Source organism: Lissotriton helveticus, chromosome 10, assembly GCF_964261635.1.
Source record: "Lissotriton helveticus chromosome 10, aLisHel1.1, whole genome shotgun sequence".
NCBI lineage: Eukaryota > Metazoa > Chordata > Amphibia > Caudata > Salamandridae > Lissotriton > Lissotriton helveticus.
The window spans coordinates 149,548,805-149,572,784 of record NC_136071.1 but is presented as its reverse complement, the minus strand read 5'-3'; the positions used below and the strand labels follow the sequence as shown (position 1 = coordinate 149,572,784).

The following is a 23,980-nucleotide window of genomic DNA, read 5'->3' as shown; positions in this document are numbered from 1 at the left end:
AATTAAACAGTAGCACCCATCCCTCCAAAAATCTCGCTCAGAGTCACCCCAAGATCAAGACACAAGTGGCCCCCCTCGCATTGGCAGAATATATTGCAGGAATAAATAACCCAGTTGCCCAAGAAAGAGGCCCTACAACTATAAAAAGGCTACACAAAGGCGTTTTCCAATACACAATATTTGAGCTAGAACATTAAGGCTGACTTAGGAGACATTTAACAGAAGAGATCGGTTGATCTCAAAAAGAGCTCTTTGAGTTCTAGGACCTGAGGGAGAACCCTACCAATTTACATTTGGGTTTCAAACGCGTCGACCAATATGTGACCCAAAAAGTGTGTGAAAATACACTTTCAGGCTAACTCCCTCTTTATTTTTATTTTGTGAAGGACTGTCAAATAGCCTAAAAATTATGTTGGGTGCCTTGAATAGTACACTGTCTGGTTACTGCCCTTAACAAGGTTGTGTAAAAAACTCAGTCTTAAAAATGTCAACCTGTTTGGGCTTTAATCGTTTGTTTCACTTATTCATTTATCTTTTCTGTTCTTTATTATAAAAAGGGGGGGGGCGCCCCCCCCCCCCTTTTTCACGGTGGGACTGACCCTTCTGCTTACTGCTATAACCGGGGATCACAGAGCTGGCGACGCCTGGCCCTAAGATGGCCGCCGCCCAGGACACTCTTTAACTGTCCTTGCACATTGGAGGCCACAACAAGGAGGGTTAAGGTCATATTCACAATTCCCACACTAGCACTGCATGGTGGGAAGGATCCTTCCACCCCCCCACTACCGATCCTTTCTGCACTCGGCCACAACCGAGGATCACATAGAGCTGACAACGCCTGGACCTAAGATGGCCGCCGCCCAGGACATATAGCTCTGAGAGGAAGACTTTTGAGGTTCCTTCCACCTCACTGATTCTTATAGCGAGCTCGGACAAGGCCCCCCCCCTTCCTGTCGACATGATGGGCCCCTCAGGCCTAACTCATCATTGGACTGAGCTGCAATCTGCCGACTAATGATGCCTGACCCTAAGATGTCCGCCACTCTGGACAGAAAGTGTCACATTGCCCCCCTTCATTACCAGATCGCGCTGCAGGCCGAGGAAAGGCCTCCCCCCCCATCTTATGCTCATGGTTGGCTTCTCTGGCCTACAAATTCTACAACAGCATGGAGCTAGGCCTGGACAGATTGACTGGAACACTGAATAATATTCTCCTCTGTAATAATCATTTTCCATCTTCCTACTTCCTATCCTCTATTTCCTTCTATATCTTTCTTATATCTTTCTTACATATATTCACTACCTACCCATTTTCTATGCTACTTTGAATACCACCCACCTCTTGACAGATTTATTTAAACACCCTTTAAGGCATTTCCCCTCACTCTGACTCTTAACCTTTATCTTTCTGTTCTTATCCTCTGAGGCAGAAGCCGGAAGACTGTATTTACATTTGTTTTTAAAATATGCACCATTCTCACTTGCGCTAGAATTGAGGCGGAAGCCGGAGGACTGTATCTTCATCTGTTTTTAAAACTGCACCATTCTCACTTGTGTTAGGATTGAGGCGGAAGCCGGAGGACTGTATTTACTTCTGTTTTTTTAAAAACTGCACCATTTTCACTTGTGCTAGAATTGAGGCGGAAGCCGGAGGACTGTATTTTCATCTGTTTTTAAAAACTGCACCATTTTCACCTATGTTAGATCTGAGGTTGAAGCTGGAGGACTGTATTTTCATCTGTTTTTAAAAACTGCACCTTCCTCACTTCTGTTAGAATTTCAAAGACCTTAGAACTCACCTGCTTGGAAGCGCTGACCTGAACGCGCCCTCACAGATCCCCCCGACCACCCCTGACACAGCGACCCCAGCGCTGAATCAGGAAACGCCCAAGGCGGTAGCCACGCCCACTGCGAGGCCACGCCCACCCCCAGAGACTACAAATGTGCCGGCCATACCAGCGCAGCGGACGAGCGCAGCGGGAGCGCCGTATGCGTGCCGAAGGCGCGCCTAGGGCAAGCCCGTCTGCGCCCGTCTGCGCACGACCGGACCCAGGGCCACTGCCCCTGCCGGATACAGCTGCCCATAAGGTAAGATACTCACGTCGGGAGTTACTAAGTCTCAGACCCCCCACCCCCTCTTGTAAATACACTCACGACCTAAATGGACCCTTCATCCGCTGCACCCTCTGCGAGCCAGTACAACGCAAATTACTTATAAAACCTCACAAGCCTGCTGCCCTGATACTGGCCTCACTTAACTGCCGTTCGCTCCCCAAACATGCGACGCAGATCAACCACCTCATTGAAGACCAAAAGATTGATATCCTCTTCCTCACGGAAACATGGCTCGCCCCACATTCTGAGGCAGACATGGTGCTAGCAACCCCTCCAGGCTTCCTCATTCAGTCCCTACCCCGCCCCCTAGGCCGAGGTGGCGGTGTCGCCATCATCCACCGGGACCACCTTCTTTGCAAATCTGAGGATGCACAGATCCCTGACTCTGAAAGCCTGCAATTTACAATCAAACTAGACTCGACCAACACTCTGACAGGAGTCCTTGTCTACCGCCCTCCCGGGCATCCAGGCCCTTTCGCGAGCGCTCTCCTGGACACTGTTACAACCCTGGCCCACTCCATATCGAATTTCCTGATAATAGGAGATCTTAACATCCATCTAGAAGACCCTACCGACCAGACAGCAGCTGACCTGATCGCTGATCTGGCAGCTCTTGACATCCACCTCCTTAATTCCGGACCCACTCATACCAAGGGTCACCTGCTGGACCCAGTGTTCACTAACACTCCATCGATGCAAGTGAAAGATTCCTCCCCCTTACCCTGGACAGACCATTTCCTAATTTCCTTCCTACTGCCAGGTTTCTTCAGGAAACCTCAAAAACCGCCCACCTACATCAGGGACAGGACCTGGTCCAGACTTCCTACCGAAGAGTGGGCCAGCATTCTTAAAAACACCTGCCCGGCACGCGCAGACGATCCGGCTGTCGCTGACAGCAATTTCAGAGAGTGGATCACTTCCTCCCTGGACTCCGTACTCCCACTAAGAACTAGGGAGGATAAAAACGGAAAACCTGGGTCCGCCCCGTGGTATACCACTGACCTCCGACTCCTCCGTAAAAACTGCAAAAGAGCCGAACGGCTTTGGAGGAAAGACTGGCAGCACTCCAGCAAGGATGCATACCACAATACAGTCAGACTCTACAAAGATGCCATCAGGCACGCCAAAGCCTCCCACTATGACACGCGGATTACAGAATCTTCTAATTCAGCCAGGGAATCCTTCCTAATCGTAAAGGAGCTGCTCAAAGTACCCCACTCACCGTCCTCCAGTGTCCCATCGGTGGACCGAAGTAATGACCTAGCCACGTACTTCAACGATAAAATCGCCCGCATACTAGTTTCCCTCCCCCCGCCCGGGCCCACCAGCCACTTGGACAATTCGACACCCCCCAGTCAAACCGAAAGTCATCCTCGTCCTCAACTTGAGACATTCAGGCCAGTAACATGTCTGGAAGTCGAGCGAACCATGACCAAAATGAGAAGTGGTTCACCACTTGATGCGGCTCCCATCAGATTCCTCAAAACCGTTGCCCCTGTTATCGTTCCCACGGTCACGGAGCTCATTAATAGCTCACCTACCCAGGGATCTGTTCCTGCCAGCTGGAAGAGCGCGGTGGTAAAAGCACTCCTTAAAAAACCTCAGCTCGATCCAGCAGACATGGCAAACTATCGACCAATTTCTCTCCTACCGGCAATCAGCAAGCTAGCTGAGAAACTGGTCAACAGACAATTGTCCCAGTTCTTTGAAACAAACAACATCTTACGGGAATCCCAAACTGGTTTCCGCCCGGGCCATGGCACAGATACTGCCCTCCTCGCCGTCATCGAGGAGGCAAGGCGCATACTGGATTCAGGAGGGTCAGTGGCAGTGATCCTCCTGGATCTCAGCGCAGCCTTCGACACAGTCAACCACCGTGTCCTCCTCCATCGGCTCGAGGCAGCAGGGATCACCGGGACGGCACTTAGTTGGACAGAATCCTTCCTCACCGGACGCACGTTCCAGGTATGGGACGGCATCTACCACTCAGCCACCCTCCCCCTCACAAGCGGGGTCCCGCAGGGATCTTCCCTGAGCCCGACGCTGTTTAACGCATATATGGCTCCCCTGGAAGACGTGGTGAAACCATTTAACATAAAAATGGTAAGCTACGCTGACGACACTCAACTGGTCGTCTCTCTATCCCAACTAGCCGACCACCCAGAGAAACTGGCGAACTGCCTTACCCAAATACACAGCTGGATGAGTGATTCATCACTAAAATTAAACGGGTCTAAGACCGAAGTGATGCTCCTGGGAAAACAATGGGCAACCATCCCCCCAACAGTCTGGCCCGACGTATTCGGAGAAATCCCCTCCCCGAAACGTGAAATCAAAACCCTTGGAGTATGGCTCGAACCGGAGCTCACCATGAAGACGCAAGCGGCCAAAACTGCTGGCACCTGTTTTGGGCTCATGCGCACCACCCGTAAGATCCTCCCATTACTTCCTCCTCCCTCTAGGAAACTTCTCATCCAGGGGCTAGTTTTGTCCCGTCTTGACTACAGCAATATGGTCTACCTGGGCGCCCCAGAGGCCACCCTGACTAGACTACAGCGGACACAGAACGCTGCGGCCCGTTTGCTCACGAACCTTCCGTCGAGAGTGTCAGCAAAACCAGCCCTCAAGGCCTTGCACTGGCTCCCTGTTCGCCAAAGGGTTGAATTCAAAGCCATGTGTACAACACACAAACTTATCAACGGATCTGGCCCTACTATCCTCAGCAGCCTGGTCACCCCTTACAAAGCATCCATATCCCTCCGTTCAGACAGTGAGCACCTAGCCAACGTCCCCAAATTCAAAAGGACCCGCACCGGAGGCCGACGATTCTCAGTGCAAGCGGCCGTGAGATGGAATTCCCTCCCACGCACCCTCAGACTGGAAGCCATCTACCTGACCTTTCGCAAAAAACTGAAAACGCACCTATTCCCGAAATAACTGTTCCTCCTCCCTCCCTCTCCTTACAGGATAAACAATCTCCTTACAGCGCGGGGATGCCCTTGGGTCACCAGGCGCTATACAAATCGCTAAAATAAATAAATAAAATAAAATATTGTGTTTTCTCTTTTTGAAGCACTGAACTCGAGCTTATTGCATTTATGTGAATTTTTTTGTGTGTTTTGTGCAAGGATACAGTTTTTTTTGTTGCTAAATATATGTAATATGTGCAAAATCAAGTTTGTGGTCTGTTTTTTTTTTTTTTTTTTTACATGTCCCTGTGAAAACCGATAAAAACCTCTAAAATAGATATTTTTATGAGAAAATGAACTTTCAAATTGATTGAAAAGAAATAAAACCTACGTTGTTGGTCACATCAAGTGTCGTGTGATCTAATGAAATGATGAGCAACTGATATCAGTACTGGCATGTGTGTTGTGTGCTTGTAATATTGGCCTAGCCTTACTGATTACGGGCCAAACCCCTTTCTAAAAGTGGCATTTTCAGAATTGGGACTTAAAATCCGACTTTACGATTAATGAGGGTTTTAAATTGCAATTCCTTAGACACCAAACATGATATTTCTACCTGCTCCCAAACAAAAACTATCACTTAATAAATGTAATGAGGTAACCTAGTGTTATACTAAGAGAGAGGTGGGGCTTGCAATAGTGAAAAACAAATTTGTGAGTTTTTCACTACCAGGACATGTTAAGTGTAAAAGTACATGACCAACTTTTAAAATGCAATGAATCCTGCCCTATGGGCTGTTCAGGGCCTACCCCTATGGGTGACATATGTATTAAAAAAAGGGAGTAAGCAAGTGGCACAATAAGTGCTGCTGGCCCACTCGTGGTATTTAATTTACAGGTCCTGGGTACATGTAGTACTGCTTAACTAGGGTCTTACAATTAAATGAAGTGTGCCAATTGGGTGTAGGTCAATTTCACAATGTTTAAAGGAAAGAACAGAGTCACTTCGACACTGGTTAGCAGTGGTACAGTGCACAGAGTCATATAAGACAATAACTGGTTCTGCAAAAAGGAGGGATTAGGCAAAGTATTTAGGGGTGACACTACAGAGAGGGACAATTTTAACACTTGTGCACAAGTGCTACCCTCCTAGAACCTCTAACCGTAGCTGCACAGCAGCGGACCCTGGCAGTTACAGCTATTAATCTATTTCAATAGGCCTTACAGTGAATGAGACTCCATCATAGCAGAAGGCCAAAGTCAAAAATTAAATGCGACGGAACCCATTTCTCTCCAGGGCCCTCAACCAACTGATGTTGCAATAGGTCTTGATACCCCAGCCAACATTAAGAAACAAGGAGTAGGTAGAGAGATCTGTCTGTTTCTGTTCACCGAATTGCTCATTTAATGTATTTCTGGGATCAGCATTATGGAACAAGGCAAGTTGGGCTTTGGTGCCTCTTGGCAGTCTGTGAACATTTATAAGAATGCATCTCCTACACCTTGATACATCACAAAAACGGCTATTTTAAAACCACATGTGCAGCCATTGTTGGTACCTGACGTATGAGGGCACCATCTTAACATATATTTATGACCTATATATCAAGCATCAAACCATACAGCAACATAGTGCTGAAACCATTTTAAGAGGTGAATAGGTGCTCTAGACAGTGGGGCTTTTACATTAGGTAGTGCAGAAAGAATGGGGAACGGATATAAGGTAGTAATGGAGGTTTTCAGTGCAGATTGGAAGGGTGCTAGGGTGTTCCCACAGGAATATCAGGGAAGCGAATGGAGGCGGAGTGTAATGAGGTGTTAATTAATTTGAATCTAATTTGAACAACCTAGTTTGTTCTTGTTTCCATGTTGCTCTGCAGGTATTCTTTTGTGAAATATTAATATGTGGTTGCAAATACAGCCACTTTGTTATGAAAATACATGCACAAATAAAACCATTTACGACTTAACTATTAAGATTTCACTGTATTTTTATTACATAGCAATTTCTTTGCTGCTTATGATTTGATGAAAGGAAAATTCACAGTTCGCCTGAGGTATAATATATTGTTTGATTGGTGGGGTGGAACGGTGCCAAGATAGACCAATATCTATTAATCTGCTTTACTGTTCTAAAAAGCACATGAAATAAGGTTTGATAGGATTTCAAATAACCCGTAAACTAGTTACTTTCCTCTTTGCATAGGGCTATAGGGCCAAAGGAATAAGTGATAATTGTGTGCAATTATTGACAATATTTTTCAGAAAAGTTTGTTACTGTGCACATTTTATAGTATTGGCTATTGAAATGGCACCGTGCAGTTGAAGTACGGACTGTGCTTAGATGCGGTTGTAGAGTTTGAACACGGGCATTAGGAAGGTACCAGTAGGTTTTAATTGTTGTGCATTATTCACTAGATGTAGTATGTGGTGCGTGATAGCTCGGGTTGGGACTGTGTCTTCCACGACGACTGTGCCTTCTTCCCCAGTTGTCAGTATGACCTGAACCTGTACAATAGACCATAGGCTGTAGTCGCTGCTACGGGGCAGCTGTGGTGGGGCGAAGGGGAAGGAGGGTGGAATTAAGAAAAAAGGAAAAATTCACTTACATGCCAGCCGCCGTGTCTCCTCTGTCCTCTTCGGTCGATGCAGGAAGCAGACTCTCCTAGCCAATCACTACGCTGCTGTCACCAGCATGATAGCAGCATCATGATTGGTCTGAGCGCTGTGGTTCGGCGCTCAGACAGGCAATGGAAGCCTGTGCATGTTCTCCTCCCAGGCTGTTAAATACAGCCGGGTGGAGAACATGCTAAGTGCGCATGACTGGTTGGCTTGCCCAAGACGCCCGGCCAAACTGTCATGCGCACTTAGAAAGTGCTCACCACTCTTCCCCCTGCTCTGTGGGTAGACCCGCCCTGCACCTTCAGAGCCTTCTGAAAAATGAAATAATAACATGGTGTTAAGATTTTATTTTTTATGTGGGGCGACGCTCCTCCGTCTTAGTGGAGGAGCTGCTCCTGACCATAGGTTCAAATTGGGCGTGCTTTTTCGACTAGCTAAGTTTCGTAGAACAGTCTTGGTAACAAAAGGTGCATCTGGGTACAGTTGCAGCCTGAGTAGTTTTGATTTTTATGTAGCATAAACGGTGTAAAGTGAGATTGCTTTTTGAAGTTGCTCACCTCGTTGCTGTGTCCCTGTCCGCTTTCACAATGAGTTACAAAATGCAAAGTTCCGTCCTGCTACTATTGTGTCCTCGCACATGGCAGTGTGGTGCCCCCGCTAGCACTGTACTGTCTACACAACATTAACCATTGGTCCCTGGGCCATCTTAAGGTGCTCAGGTGCAGCGTTAATTAGCCTGGTTCTTGTGACATCTGAACAGAGAAAGGATGCACTGGGTTATTAAATAAGAGAACTCCAATAATATACCCCTGATGTGCCAAGAGTGAACAGCTGTTGTGTATCATAGGATTGGGCACATGTGATCTTTTTGATTAAATTGCAATCCTAAATGAATTCCTGTTCGTCAAAGAAATGCTGATTTAGGAAGGCGACGGGGGGGTGGGGCTCTGATGCTGGAGGCTTGTCATGAAAAGCCAAGGGTTTCCACAACACAATTGGGTTAAAATAAACTTTTGCTGCAAGAAGTACAGAAGCCTAGGCACATCATGGTGTGTACTCGCACAACAAGTGTATCAGTTACTTATGGGAGTCAGTCACAAGTACTTTATTCGGTTACAATCAAATAACCATAAAAGCATACAGAATACAAAATTCATTTCATTAAACTATACACAAGATTGCGCAGAAGATATTACATTAAAAAAGGTTTTTACAATTAAAAAACAAGAATAAAAGTACATTAACCAGTTATAACCGGGAGAAGTGGGGCAGATGGACTGCATCACGGCTATAGCGTTCTGTCCTTAGTTAATGATGTTAAACAGAGTTCAACGTATATGCGGTACGGGGGTAGAAGTGATACAATTCTCGTGTTTTTATTTGCCCATCTCCTCTTTGTGGCTCCCAGCTACGCAAATATGGAACGACCTGCCTATCCTTAAAATTGACAATGACCAAATCACCTACCATGTTCTTAGGCCGAGGCCCTATCCACCCCACCCTTCTCACACTCAAAATTCTACCATTGATACTAGTTGGGAGGGGTCTGTTTTTCGTCAGCCAATACTGAACTTTGTTTTTAAGGCCCTGATGGCCTTCAGTTTTCCCAACAGTGAGCTCCGGCACTCCCGATAGGACGCACACATAGGGTCCTGCCTCTGGTGGTAAATGTATGCAGTTGTTGGGTTTTACTGGACCCTCGGGAAGCTTACCTAGTTGGGTCGGCCGTGCTCTAGAGATAGAGCAGTTGACTGTAATGCATTTATTAAAAGGCTCCTTACTTTTAGGTGCTCGGGATTCAGGGTCCGATGGTTGACCCAGGGGGGTTTTATGATTGACAACGATGTCATAGGTATTTAAAGCAGCTATGCTCTGAGATTGGTTGTTTGTCAGGTTGTTTACCTCTAGTTCTGCGAGCTTTATCCCAATTCTCTCTATCCTGTCGATTATCGGGACAAGCAGGTTTTTAAGCATTTCTTCTAGGCTAGCTAGCAGGGTGGCTGGAAGGAGGGATACAGGTTTTTCCAGTAATTGATTGGGGCTCTCAGGGGTGGTGGCAACTGTAACCATAAGTGGTTTTAAGGTGATTTTTGGGTGTTTCGAGGGTCTCCCATTGTAAGCTACACTTTTACGTTTAATACGTTGGACAGGAACCTGTGGACAATCTATCGATTGGACGGTGGGAATTTCTACTAAAGCAACATCTGGGTTTACCGGGGAACTGTTAATGACTTGCCGCGGTTTTCTGGGCTTAGGACTTCCAGAACCCACAGGGCGTGAATTGGGACCAGTCTGTTCATCCTCCTGCGATATAATGTTATACTTAGTGTTACAAATCCCATTTAGCTCTTTCAACAATACAGTGTTCGGCGAATCAAGTGGAGTTGAGGGGGGTCCTTCACAGCATGTGACATTTTTGGGATGGCTGTGTTCGATAGTAGCAATGGCCGATGTCACCCTGGTTAGATACAGGTCCAGTGTCCCTTTCAAGGATCCACCCTGAGCAGGAGTTTGATTGTAGAGTACTTTAGTCGTCATGGGGCAGCTAAATTCACTCACCCACGCCAGTGAACAGACAGTTTATTAAACTACTTCCTTTTTATGTCCGGGGATAGGCTTGGTAGGCTCTGGGCAATACACTGTGAAGATCCTACCTTGGTTCTTCGGTAATCCAAGAATCGTGCCCCATCCCGGCCTTTCTGGCCTCTCTCTCAGCCCGCGACGCGAGGGCTGCCCTCCCTTATGAAGCGTTTCCGGGCACGGTGCTGCTGGCAAAGGAGTCTGGGGGATGTAGTCCCCCTCCCCACTGCGGCCGCAAGCTGGAGTTCTGCGGCGGCGGGAGGGGAATGGAGGGCAGGCACCAACAGGCTGTAGAAACTCCCCACGAAGCAGGTAGGGGGTCCGAAAATCACCCGCCCAAGTGTCCTGGCAGCTGATGTGGTTTCCGCTCACCTCGCAATAAGAGAGAGGCTCCGTTATCGTCTCCGTGAGCCCCGTGTCCGTGAGCCCCCACAGTGGACTGCAGTAATCCTTCTCCGAAATCCCTTCAGAGAAGCCGAACAGCAAACTCGGCAGGCTCCCAGGAAATCTATCGGCGTGAGCACAGACGCCCGGCTCAGCACGCCAAACGCCAAACTGCAGCAGTCGCCATTGACCTCAAGGCGAGGGGGGGAGGAGCTGCAGTCCCCGTATGCAAAATGACCAGTGATCTGTCAATGCATCTCCTTAAGGGAGTCATTATCATTTAGTGATCTCACCAAAGTGTCCACATAGGTGGTGGATCAAACTTTGTGATTGCCCTGATTCAGTGTTTTTGCTAACCTTAGAGAATAAACCAGTTAGAAATGTGTGTTTAAACCAAATGATCTCGTGTCACTAGCTGCATTGTAATTGCATTTATATAGCACTTACTACCCCAGACGAGGCGTCAAAGCACTTGTTCGATGAGTAGCACGCTACTCCGGAACCCATAAAGGATTAGTGGTGAATTAGTATAAGGAAAAATTAAATTCATTTGAGTGGTGGACGTTAGACCTTTATTAGGATTGAAAAGGATAGTGGAGGGATAGAAGAGGGAAGGGGTTTGCATTTATAGAGCTCTTGCTACCCCTGAAAGGGTGTTAAAGCACTTTTCGGCAGGTAACACACTACTTCGGAACCCAAGCAGGCTTTTTGGGGAAATTATTATAGGGGAATATGAAATTAATTTGAGTCGTGGACATGCCAGTTTATTTGTATAGAAAAGGGATAGTGGAGGGACCGAAGAGGGAAGGGTTTGCATTTACATAGTGCTTGATGCGATGTTGAAGCGCTTTTTGGCGGCAAGCAATCTACTGTGTGTAGTCTTAAAAGACATATTCCCAAACCAGTGTTATTAGTTTTGTTAGGGTGAGAATGGGGGCGGGGCTACTGTAAAACCCGTAACTTTATTTTAGGATCATTTGCATAGCTGAACAGTCAGTGTTTCAGATTATCACTATGTGGCGCTACCAACATACTGTGGTTGTTGAAAAAAATCACTTTTCATCTCATATAGAGTGACACAAGAGGCTACGTGTAATTGAATAGATTTGGCGACTAAGGGCCTGTGTTGATCCAGATGGAAATGTAAGAGAGAGCAGTGTGTTCCATCAGAGTGTCTGGCAGATGTTGAAACCTCTAGCTTGAACACCCTTAGCCCTTAAACATTTGACGAGACCTATCCGATTAAGAAGCAGGTAGCGCTGAATCTTGATAATGTCCTCTTTTCTTTCAGTGCCCGTGTACTGGAAAAGGCTCAGCACCAACTCAAGGAGGACCTCCTGAAATTCCAGAACCAATACTTGGAGGAGAAGAAAAGGCGGGAACAGCAGGAAGCTCTAGTTCGACGCCTACAGAAACGGGTCTTGCTGCTGAGCAAGGTACGTCCTTTTTTTATCATTAAAAATTTGACTGTTACAAAGTTGAAAGTAGTACATAGAGATCAATGTCTTAACCCAATAAATGTTAAGGCGACTTCAAATATAATTTAACTGCATAAAAAGTCAATTACGAAAAATATGTATGATTTTACAAAAGGATGTATACATACACAATAAAAGAAAAGGAAAACAATGTGAGGGGGGCTGACTTAAAATGGAGTATCTACTAAATGCAGAGGGGATTTTATGAAGCATATTCAGTCCTAAAGCTATACCACATGTTGGCTTTGGGTTAGGCCTCTGGGACTTGGGTCTCTTTTCTGGTTTGATGAAATCCTGATTCCTACACTTGCACAAGACGAGCAATGACACAGGGACTCTGGGTTTTGCTTTGTGAGTTGGGGATTTAAGGAGGAGGCCTACTGTCGTTCTGGACTATAGCAGTGTTTAGCTGGAAGCTGTTGTGAAGAGTTTCTTCTCGGCCAGCATGGGGATTTTCAGAGGCCTCTTACTTGGATGGACTTGCTTAAAAAGAAGATTGTAAATATTATCAACTGTAAGCTGGCAGTCAAATGATACTCCTCCCATACATCTTCCTCAATGTATTCGAGAGATCAGTAGTCTTGGGACTGACTTGTTTACAATAGTGTAATTGCGAAATCCTATTTTGTTAGCTCTTTATTCGTTTTTCGTTTAATATCATAGCACTACAGGGGCACTTCTCAACCATACACTAGTTGATAAACATCTCTACAACAAATAACTGTCTTGTTCACAAACATCTGTTTCATGAGCTTCAACATAGTATGGCAAGAACAAAATAACCGTATAAACTTAATTACCGCAAACGTGTCAGTGAATTTAATAGTCAACAGCTTTCTGAGTTAAACACACATAACAGACTATCAAGTAATACCTTGCCATTCATCCTTGCATACCTGTGTAGCGACGTCGCCAGTGACCACCAACTTCTAATTGTCCCCACCACTGACTCCCACATCATTAGTTAAACCCACAGTCACTGTTACAGTCCGGTTTATGTTTGGGGGCATTTCTGGAACTAAGTTCTTGGTTAGGTGTGCCTATCTTGCCCAGTAAGGCGTGCTTCCTGCATTGATTATAGTACCAGAATGTGTAGTTTGATATGCCCTTTAATAATCAAGGAGGGAGGTCATTGGATTTTGCTTGGGTCGCCATCAGAAGAGTGTCCCATTCAATGATGGTTGCCCCTCGTCCAATCTGCCTTTGTATGTGCATCATTATATTGATATCCATGGTGGCCCATCATACTAGATCCCTAAACCATGGTGCCACTGCGGGGTGGGAGGGGGGGTGGGCGTGGAGTCCACGCTTTTCAGTGCATGGCTATGTTGCATTTCCCCAGTAGTAGGGCTAGATCTTTAAACATAGAGGTGTTTTTTGCCTACACCGGTCTCCGGGATCATCCCAACAAGCACACCACTAACTCCACCAGAAATCCCAGGAGGGTCAGCCAATCTGTATTAATATGAAGGCAATCCCAAACCATATGGACGAAGTCCACTTTCCCAGCCTGGCCCCTGGGGCAGTCAGCCTTGATTCATGGGTATTTTTGCTAGGTGTATCAGTGACATGTAGGTGCTGTTGATATGCATATATTTGAACCTGGGTTTTCAGTTAACTTGTTACATGAATTGTATTATTCGTCACCAGTCATTAATGGATATAACCTCACCTAATGTCTTCTTCCACTTAACTTTCAGGGCCATTGTCAGTGCAAAATGTGCAGGGGCCAGGGCACGGTGCATGTTGGTTACCGCTTTATATTGTACCCCAGGATTCAGCAACGTGGTCAGGGTCTCAGTCGGCTCTGCCACGCCTGCATCTGAAGCATCATTAATGGCTTGCTTCAGCGCTTAATACATCAAAAGCTGACCTTTGTGAAGGGCAAAGACTTCCATTATCTCGATGAATGTTAAAATTTGCCATCTGCATATAAGTTGTCCATCATGGGCAATCCGACCTGATCCCATGCCTGCATTGTGCAGTTGGTTGCGACTAGCACTTGGCTTGGCTGTTACCCTCAATGGCAACTCTGGGAAACCTGGTACTTCCATGCTCAATTTTCTTGAGTACTCAGCCCAACACGTTTTAATGTTTCTTAATGCCTGTGGGAAGGATGTCTGGAGGTGTCTCTGACATATAGCATCTGTTGGAGGCGTCTATGCCCTGGGCCTGTCGAATATCCTGTCCCTCTGGGTCCCACTCTACTGCAAGCCATCTTTCTATCCTTACAAATTCAGCTGCCATATTGTAGGACTCCAGGCTGGGAACCCCCAGGCCTCCTTCGTCCAAGGGACTTATCGCTTTGTTGATCGCTAATTGTCTAAGTTGGGTTCCCCAGGTCAGGTCAAGGAACAACAGCAGCAGATACTGAAAGAAGGATCTCTACAAATGTAATGGTAGGGCCGTGATAAAGTATAAAAGTTCTGGTAGGATGATTATTTTATTGATTGCCCAGGAGCGAGTGTGTTAAACTCTGCCAGAATGGTAGGGTCTGTCATACGTTGTTGACACATTAGTCTAGATTACCGCTTCGTACATCCAAGTCCTTGTGATGGATCTCCGCACCTAAATATCTAATAGTTGTAGGTTCCCATCTGAGAGAGTACTCAATGTAGGACGGACGGTTGAGGGTGCAGACCTTCATGAGAAGAAATGAACTGAATCGCTCCCATTTGACTTGAAGCCCGCATAGGTCTCTGATTTCCAACAGTGGTTGTACGAATAGGGAGAGGCTATGTTCTGGGCTAGGTAGGAGTAATAGCATGTCGTCAGCGTTTCAGGCCGCCATATGGTAGATTTCTTGGACCTGGATTCCACACGTCAGGCAGGACAGAGGTTCGAGGGCCAGGACAAACAACATAGGGGACTTTCTTGTTGAGTGCCCCTATAGAGCCGCCATCTCATCAAGTATATTTCCATGTACGTACCCAGGCTAGAGATTCCGTGTACGAGAAATGTATCCACTTCAAGAGGGTGCTTATGATTCTCAGAGTGGTCAGCATGTCAAACAAATATGGCTACAACAGGGTTTCAAATGCGTTTTCTATGCCCAGGGATTCCACTGAAGGCCTCCCTGGTCGATTCTCAAGCAGGTCTATTATATGTAACAGAAGGCAAATGCCGACATGCGTGTTACACCCCGGGACACATCTGCATTGATCCGGATGGATCAGGTCAGGCACACCGGGGAGGAGCTGATTCACTATCTTTTTCCCAAGTATTTTGTTATCTGTGGTCAAGAGGTATAGCGGTCTGTAGAATTACACAAGAGGGTCCCATCCTTTCTTTGGCTGCATCACAATAGTGGCTTCCCTAACGGCCCAGCATTTTCCCTATAGTAATAGTCTATCCCTGTCCACATTGTGTCCCTGAAAGGGGGGGTTTGTTAGTGCCTCTGGCTGTAGCCTCCAAGTTGGTATTGCTGTCATTGTCCTCCCCTATTCTAATGTCACCATCAAAAGGTTGTGATAGTCTGTTCAGCATAAATATTTGGTCTTGTGCTGGTGTAGCAAAAGCGCTACAGGTCCCCAAGATTTTATCCATGCATGTGTGCAATCCATGCAGCCCACAATCGTGTGAGTACTACCTGTTTAACGGGTAGTCTTCCTTCTACAGATCTGTCAACTCCCATCTTTCCGTCTATTGGCGAAACCCCCTAGCCATCAGCCCACTGGGTCCCATTGGTTGGATGCTAAAGTAAGGGTCTAAGAAGCAATTTAACAACAAGTTGTAGCTCCCCCCCCAATCCGGTTAGAGTTCAAGGAATAGTTGTGGTGTAGAGCTAAAGAGTCCAGGAACTGCAGTTGCCAGGCGTTGGGTGCATATATTCTAGCTATTGACACTGGTATTCCATCTAACATTCAACTTCATTATAGTATATCTTCCCTCTGGATCTATACTTTATCTTTGAAGTGGGACTCCTCGTCCCACCCATGTCAGCGTGCCTCTTGTGAACGCTGAAAACACTGTGCCCAATAATTCACCCCCGCCCCCCACCCCAGCATTTTCCAAGATTTGCGAACTCCACAGCTGCCAAAAGCATCTTGTGCATGCGGGCGATGTGTGTCCTCCGTCTATGTAGAAAGTTATATACTCTGTGGAATTTCACTGAGGAGCCTAAGTCCCAGAACATTCCAGATTATATTTTCTCTCTGGGCTATATCTATAGTGTCATGGGAGTGGTGGGGGCTATAAAGAGGGGGAATCCAACACTCGCCCCGGAGGTGGTTGGTTGTGGTCTTGGGTACAGCTGTGGTATGTTTTCTAGGTAGTAATCATGTCTTGGCATCAGATTGTGGTAGTTCCCCAACACAACCGGCAATGCAAAACGTATCCCGGCCACGTCTACAAAACCCCCTACAAACAAAAAGAATAGCATAACATAAGCTCATGATTTCTTGCACATCTGCAGTGTTTTACGGGGTGGGGGTTAATGTGGATTCAAATAGAGCATCCATGTTCAGCCACCACTTCAGTAATGTTCTTTTTGGCCCCAGGCTGTGGGTCCCCGCAGATGCCCACCCTGCATGATTACCCCACCTGGTTAATGTGTGGTCAGATCAAATCTATGGCCGACCTAGGTGAGACCAGCGGATCCCTTAAAGAGGACTCCATTTCATCAGAGACCCATTGTCTCTATTTCACACTGTCTCCTACGGTTTGCTGGAGCTCATCTGTGCGGCTGGTTCTCTCCTCATATGAATGTCGGATATCAAAATCGCTCTCTCCTCCGCCGCATTTTCTTTAATGGGAGCTCCCATTAGTGGTCTCGATCAGCGTCTGTTTAAGCGTCGTACCCTCTTGTCATTAGACCTGTAATTGGGACAGGTCATGACCTTCGCCCTCAAACCATGCCCAGATCGCCTTTGGGGTGGTGAAAAAGAATGTTTTGTTTTTAAATGTGACAAGCAGCTTTGCTGGATAGATGAGTCCATAGGGTGGTCGAAAGGACTTGAGTGCCTCTTTTACCCTTGTGTAACTCTGAAGTTTCTTCTGCACCAGTGTGGTATAGTTAGGGAAAATATGGACTTTGTGGCCTTTGAAGTCCCAGTGTCCATGGGCACGGGCTGTTTGCAGAATGTCATCACGGTCATGGTAATTCAAAGTCTTGCGACCCTGGGTCTGGAGGGAGTGCCTGGAAGTGGCGGTTTAGCCAGCACCCTGTCTGCCCTCCACAGGAAAGCCCTTAGATTGAGTGTTATTGAGCACCGCGGTGAGCAACCAATTTTCCAGAAACAATTCTGCTTAATAGTTTTAGACACACTCTGGGAAGCCCACCACTCTAACGTTATTCGGGTGGGAGCAACTCTCTGCATCCTCCACCCTTTCCTGCCAGGCCTTCAGTTCGTGCCACACTTCTTTCATCTGGAGCTGCAGTATTGATGCCATGGGTCACAGTGTGACCTGCGTCGATGTAGTTTTCTCCATTCTATTGGAGCAGAAAATTGATGCGATCACCATAGATGTGGGCCTATAGTGAGAAGATCACCGGAAATTTTCCAAGGCTCTCGGAGTCCCATATGGCCTGTAAAAATTGTCTCTGTACTATCTGCAGGAGTTGAATCCCTTTGTATGTTGTTTGGTAGTACTACAGGGGGTGTGGTCTTAGTCGTGCAGTGACTCTCCGGGTGACTCTCTTGTGCACCCCTACCTCAGGGGGTTTTGTTTGTGAGGTTGCCCATAGTAAAGTTATGTAGGAGGAGGTCTGATCGTGGCCATGTTGAGCTACCCCATGCCTCCGTCTCCTTGCAGTTGGCAGGTATGTGGGTCATTCCCCAGGGGGTTTGTCTCCTATGCCACTGCCAATCCCGCCGTTGCCCAGCTCTCAGGTCCACAAAGGTGAGGTGCGGAAGCTGCTTGTGAGCGAGGGCGGGAGAGTAAGGTCTTCCCTTGGACTTCTACATGCTTGTTATTAGTAGCCAAGACTTGGTGTTTAAATCACATGGGCTTCAATTGTCTTGGGGTGGCTACCCCTCTCCTACAGCTCACCATGCGACTTGGTTCCGTTTTTTTTTGGTTGGGGGGCTTGTGCCAATGTCACCCCAGCACCGTCCACATCCATAGGGCGACCGGGGGGGGGGCACAAGTTAATGACGCTGTAAAGGGCCTCATGAATGTCTCCGACACATCACCAGTGGGCACTTTGAGGAGGAGGGGAGCCAATTGATCCCCTAGAGGAGGCACTCCATTAGGATCACTCACCACCATGGGGAGAGGCCACAATCGCCTGCAGCCCACTGCCTTCCTCGGGTCCTCATAGACTCGAGCCACCCGGCCATGACGTACCCCCCAACATTGACATAGGCCGTCCGGACGATCGGGGGCTCCCAAGCTTCTCTGGGCACTGCCCATACCTCTCAATCGCAGCCGCAGTCTTGGCTCCCTTAATATGCCAGCCTTCTTTCTCATGCTGCCCTATTCGTTTGTGGCCGACTAAGCAGGGCCTGCCCAATAAAGAAGCCTTCTCCGCCTGCCTAAAGCCCACATATAACATTTTGTGTAGCGGGTGTTTCTCTATGTTGGCTGACCACCACTGCCCTTTATAAAATGCCAAATCCATACCTCGGACATCATTGCTTTGACATCAAATTTGTGCACAGCTCTTGGGGAGGCACAAAGTTGGTTCGCTGCTACCTTTGCAAATATTAGGAGCCTAATACTGACCTTTTTTGAGGAGGCTTTTAGCTTTCACAGGGGCAGTAGTGTCACCTCAGTGCTGGGTGGAGATAGTTACCCTGCACTGCAAGGCAGAAGTTGAGGATGGATTTTGTCTACCCTTTGTGAGTTTATGGGCTAAAGTCTACATCACTCTAAGCCTGTTGGAGCAGTCCAAGATTACTGAATTGAGTCGGCAATGCATTCTTTTATTTTTTATAGTTGAACCAAAATCAATTCTTGCTCAATTTTTATAAATGTTGTAATGTGCATCAATCAGTTTGTGAACGATTGTCTTTTGTGTTGCATTTCTTTTCTTGTAGGAGAGCTCTGTTGATAACTCCTATACTTACACTTTTCGTTTCCTACTTTTACTTATTTGAGCATTTCCAAGGCTACTTTCTGTTCCTGCGTGCCTACTGTTAGTGCCCCAAACATGAAGAGTACCGTTTTTGTGCCTCTGTCGAGTCTGGTTTTACATCCAGCTTCTCTGTTCACCTGTGTCTCCATGTTAAGTTGAGGGAGGAAAGTAGTTTGTTGGGTTGTTTTCAAAATTAGTTATTTGCAGTCGGCTTCCTGATTTTTTACCCTTGGCCCCTGACCCCTTTGCAACATTTTGCTACCTGGTGGATAGCATTGGCAGGCAATAATTTCAACCATCGTTACAAGTATCAGATCAGCAGCAGCAAAGTGTTGGAGATACTCAATGAATGGAAGCCATTTAAGATGTTCTATGCTCTTAGTCCTGAATTCTAGATATTGTACAATGAAGTGATTTGTGGTAAGCCTAGCTGCTGGTTGTGTTTTTCCATAGTTATTGCAGCTGGTTATACCTACTCTTGCAGTTCCTGCGACTGTTCATAGCACTGTGTTTTGAAGAAAAAGAAGGTATTACTCTGCATGTCCATTGATTGTCAGTGGCTTTTCTTTGCGGTCTGAGACCACAGACCCCGAGGAGGGATTCAGAGAAGTCTTGGATGCGCATTTACTTGGGATTCCCATCAAGGGCCGCTCGCCTCGGCTTCCACTGCCGGAGAACATCTCATTTCTACGGCATTAATGAGAAAAGAGCTTAATAAAATCAGTTCAGTTACTTTACATTATTATTACCACCTTTGGTGGCGAGGCGTGAGGTGAAGCAAATATCATTTCAGCTAAAATAATATATTTGTAAAAATAGTTTTACCTCTGAAGCTTATAACCCAGCGTGAAGGTTAATTATCTAATCAGTGGTTTTGGAAGTAATAATCAGCTCTTCGCGTCTTGGTTGAGCAGAAGACAGAAATGAGACAGGGTTTTCATCTGCCCTCTTCTCTGCCGCTGGTTAATCCAGTGTGTCTCGGTGGAATGAGAATACCGTGGTATGAAAGCCTGCAGGCGGGAGGGCGGCGAGGCTGTCTCACGGCACTCTGAGCCATGCGGAGGCAGATCTACGCCGTTGCCCCCCCATCAAGGAACTGTATTGTTGATGGTGGCATCCTCCATAGTGGAACATCGTTTTAAGTAGATATTTAGAGTCTCGTGTCATCAGGAGTGTCTTTGGACTGGATCAAATTTGCTTTTCCCCTTTGGATTGTAACTTGCTGACATGCACCCAGGTATTCATTACTACACCAATGCAAGGAAAGCTCTGTCCTGCTGTAATACGTTTTGTTATTATTATTTAAGTCTTGTATAGCGCGTCGCTACCCGTAACCTTTCCCAGCACTGGAGGACATGGTAAGTAACCTGCATGTGAGTCCTAGAATAGCCAAGTTTTTAGCTGTTTGCGGAACCGGCTAAGGGAGTTGCAATTTCTGATTGATTCTTGAAGTGTGTTCCACATTTTTGGACCGATGAAGAAGAATGCCCTATCTCCTAATCGAGAGTGTCTAAATATGGGCACTGAGAAGAGGGACTTTATGCCGGAGTGCAGCGTCCGAGAGGGACGATAAAGGCATAACCAGTTTTTATAAAAATTCTGGGCCAGCGTGGGTCTTGATTTTATACATGTAGCAGAGGGCTTTGAAATTAATCTGGTTTTCTATGGTGAGCCAGTGGAGGTTTTGAAGGAGGCCGGACACTGAGGAATATTTGGGAAGCTGGGAAAGCATCCCTGCTGCTGCATTTATTGTTAAATACTTAATTGGAATCTGAATGTGTTTTGTTGTGGCTGCTGTTGTTGCATCTTAGGATGATCAGAGGATGGATAAAGATGCTGACTTATAAGGTTAAGGGGATACGCCCACCAGCTCCTGAGACAACTGAATCCTAAGCACATCAGTCTGTGTTCAAGATATCAAAAGACTTGAACTATCCCACAAGGTCTGTATTTTCTCTAAAAAGGAAGTCGTATAAAGGGACAGTGTCAAAATACTAGAAATCTGGCGACTGGTGATATTCAGGTTAGATGCTAAGATGCCCGCCATTGTATGATACATTTATGAAGCTTGACTAGTTAAAAAACAAAAGTTATAAAAACAACAAAAAAATGCTTTGGGGCAATTGAAACACTGCCCGTAGAAACTGAAAAGCAATGTGCGACAACATTGTTTGTGGAAGCCCTCCATTTTCCAGAATCATCTTAACCCTGGCCACAAGAGGACCTTCTGGATAGGAGCTAGGGCCATGGTTTTAGAGTCTAGCCTTTTTCTTCTCTCCCTGTCCCTTTACACCCATATTTAAAACTCTAAGCTGTTTAGGTAGAATTGTAGCACAGGTAAAATATACTGCAATGTAGTGACCTATGAGTTGTGCATGCGACTAGATTAGCATATCTGACATTTTTTAGTGAATTGGGCTGCAGAATAGAACTATCATGTCAGCCTTATGCACAAAAGGTCCAGTTTCATGTCATGTAGCAATATCTACTGTATGACGTACATACCGACTTCATGAGGCAATTTGAGAAGCTGTATATCCAGGCAAATGTAGTATTGAGTTCTGTCTTGTACATGCAGTGGTCTTCAAATGTCCCTTGGTTCTTAGGGGTGGCCGGTTCTAGAGTGGCATAAGATTCAGGCTCCATATGGAACATGCTACGTAGTCATGCCATCGCCACCCAGCACTTGTCTAGCATTAAGGCTAAAGCAACAAGCTCCCGATCGTCTTCAGAATCTCTACCCAGCCTTTCCAATGGGTACACTTTCTGCATCCACGAATTACGCTGCTTCGGTTGCAGGTCAACAGTCCAGGCCTTGCTCATGCTTTGCTTGCTGAACAGGGACGGTGCTGATAGTCAGGCGAAGCTACTTTAAATCCCCTTTAGCAGTCACAGACCATCGTCTATTGCAGTCTTGCTGCCTGTATTTAAGAGGTTGTGTAAGAACAGAGTTTTCAATTTCAAATGTGTTCTGCTTGGTATTTTTTGCTTCGGGGGTGGGGGGGCTGGTACGATGAATTATTTAAGTATTGATTAGCGTCAGTTTCTTGTTTATGCCGATTGTCCCTGTAAAGTATCTTTAAAACGATCAATACTAATCATGTAAGTGATTCGCTGCAGCCTCAAAGAGCAGAGATGCATCAGAAATGCAACTTTGATGAAGTTGTTTATTCTGCGCAGCAGATGACAACGCGTGTATTCGATGGACCAACTACGACCGTGTGGGGAATTCACGTTGATCATGTTTGGGATTCTACACTTAGCTTGCCTTTATTCCCCTGAAGCTGAAAATGGCACTGTTGGCCAATAGATGTCTTCTTGTGTTTCTGCTTCGCCTGCATCTCGCTCTGTCACTGGTCCCACTTCTTGCTATACTGGGTCCCCAGGATGATCAATATGCCCACGGGTCTGCAGACTTAGACTGGAAACAAGACGGTGACTAGATTGGAGGCTTAGGTTCATGGCAGCTCATGGTGTTCTGAAAGCAGCACCCTCACCTGCAGCCCACCAGAAAAAAAACAGTGACCATAACAATCCTGCATGTCTAACACCCTGGGTCTTCTCCCTCAACAGGAATCTGCTTGGAAGGATCACATGCAAAGATCCGCTTGATGCAAAAGACTCATGACTGCGCGTTCTTCATAAAGGTACAGGTTTCTGCCTTCCCCTCAGGTGATGACCGATCTATTATCAGTTTTGGTCTCATAATTGAAAACAGGAGACTTGACACTGCCACTCACTAGTGGCTTATATTTCTTTTGCCATGCATGTTTTTACTCATAAACTTATTAGGCATGGTAGCAGTTCGACAGTTCCTAAACGTTTAATGTTCCCCGAAGTTTTAGGCATGAGAATGGTTCGACTGCCATTCACAGTGAACGCAGAGGAACAAAGTTACCGCCTCAGTTAACTTTTTGGGAGAATAACATTCAAAAAGTGAATGTTTTTCTGGTTACGTTCTCATCGTCTGTGTGATAGCATCGAGCATTGGGTGAAAACATATTAAAACTTTTAGCAGGCCGTGCTCCTGTCTTTTGGTTATTGAACAGCTGACTAGTACACCAGTTTCAGAAGTTTCAATAGAGCGAGTCTCTTTGCTCCATCCCTCTAATCTGATTATAATGTCTTTGTTCATAAAGATAATTTTCGAGACAATTGGGGACATAGATGATTTTGCCATCCAAGTGACCCTAGCAATTAGCGCCCGCATTCCGTTCCAACGCATCTGACATTAGCAGTGATTTTATTTCTTGATTGGCTTTATTTACTCAGCATTCCCCTTAACAAAAGGATTGGGAGATGGTCGTGATTCGTCTTTGCAAATTTTTCATCCATCTTAATTATGAGCCACGCGGGAGCTTGCTTGTAGGCGAGGCTCCGTTTCCTGCTTTGATTTCCATCACTCCTCCTCGCTTGGGTATCTGATTGACCCCTGCTTCTGGCTGCGGATACTGTAAAATTGGATTCAGGTGTCTTAAAGATGTCTGCTGCACGAGTTTCATTGTTGGATAATTAATATTTCATTTTTAATTGGCTAAAGGGGGATTGTCTCGGGGATCTGAGGTCTTGTAAATCATTCCGATGATTACTCTGGCGAGCACGGCTGAAAAAGTATTCCTTTTTCTCGAAGAAAGCAACTAAACTTTGGCGAATTTTCGTTTTTAGGAGATGAACCCGAAGCAAAGGCCCTGAGTGCCCGTTGTGTGTGAAGCGGATCCTTAGCATGTTTTTAAAGTTATTCCAGCCGCCGCCATGAGATGGGAATACCCTTGGGAATGGGCTTATGCTTGAAGCCTTTTATGGTGTTCTTGTCTTGCATTTTAAGTTTAGTAAAGGTATTCAACCAAGAAAACGCTTCTAATATTGGAAGCTGG

At 46.2% G+C, this 23,980-nt stretch overlaps 1 protein-coding gene across 2 annotated transcripts in view; it reads left to right on the top strand.

Annotated features, from left to right (window-relative positions):
- MAD1L1 (mitotic arrest deficient 1 like 1) overlaps positions 1 to 23,980 on the top strand; it is a 2,576,418-nt gene that overhangs the window by 684,006 nt on the left and 1,868,432 nt on the right. For both annotated transcript variants that reach the window (XM_078664968.1, XM_078664969.1), the window contains exon 11: positions 11,902 to 12,046. In XM_078664968.1, coding sequence (XP_078521094.1) covers positions 11,902 to 12,046 — 145 coding nt within the window. The remainder of the gene's footprint in view (positions 1 to 11,901; positions 12,047 to 23,980) is intronic.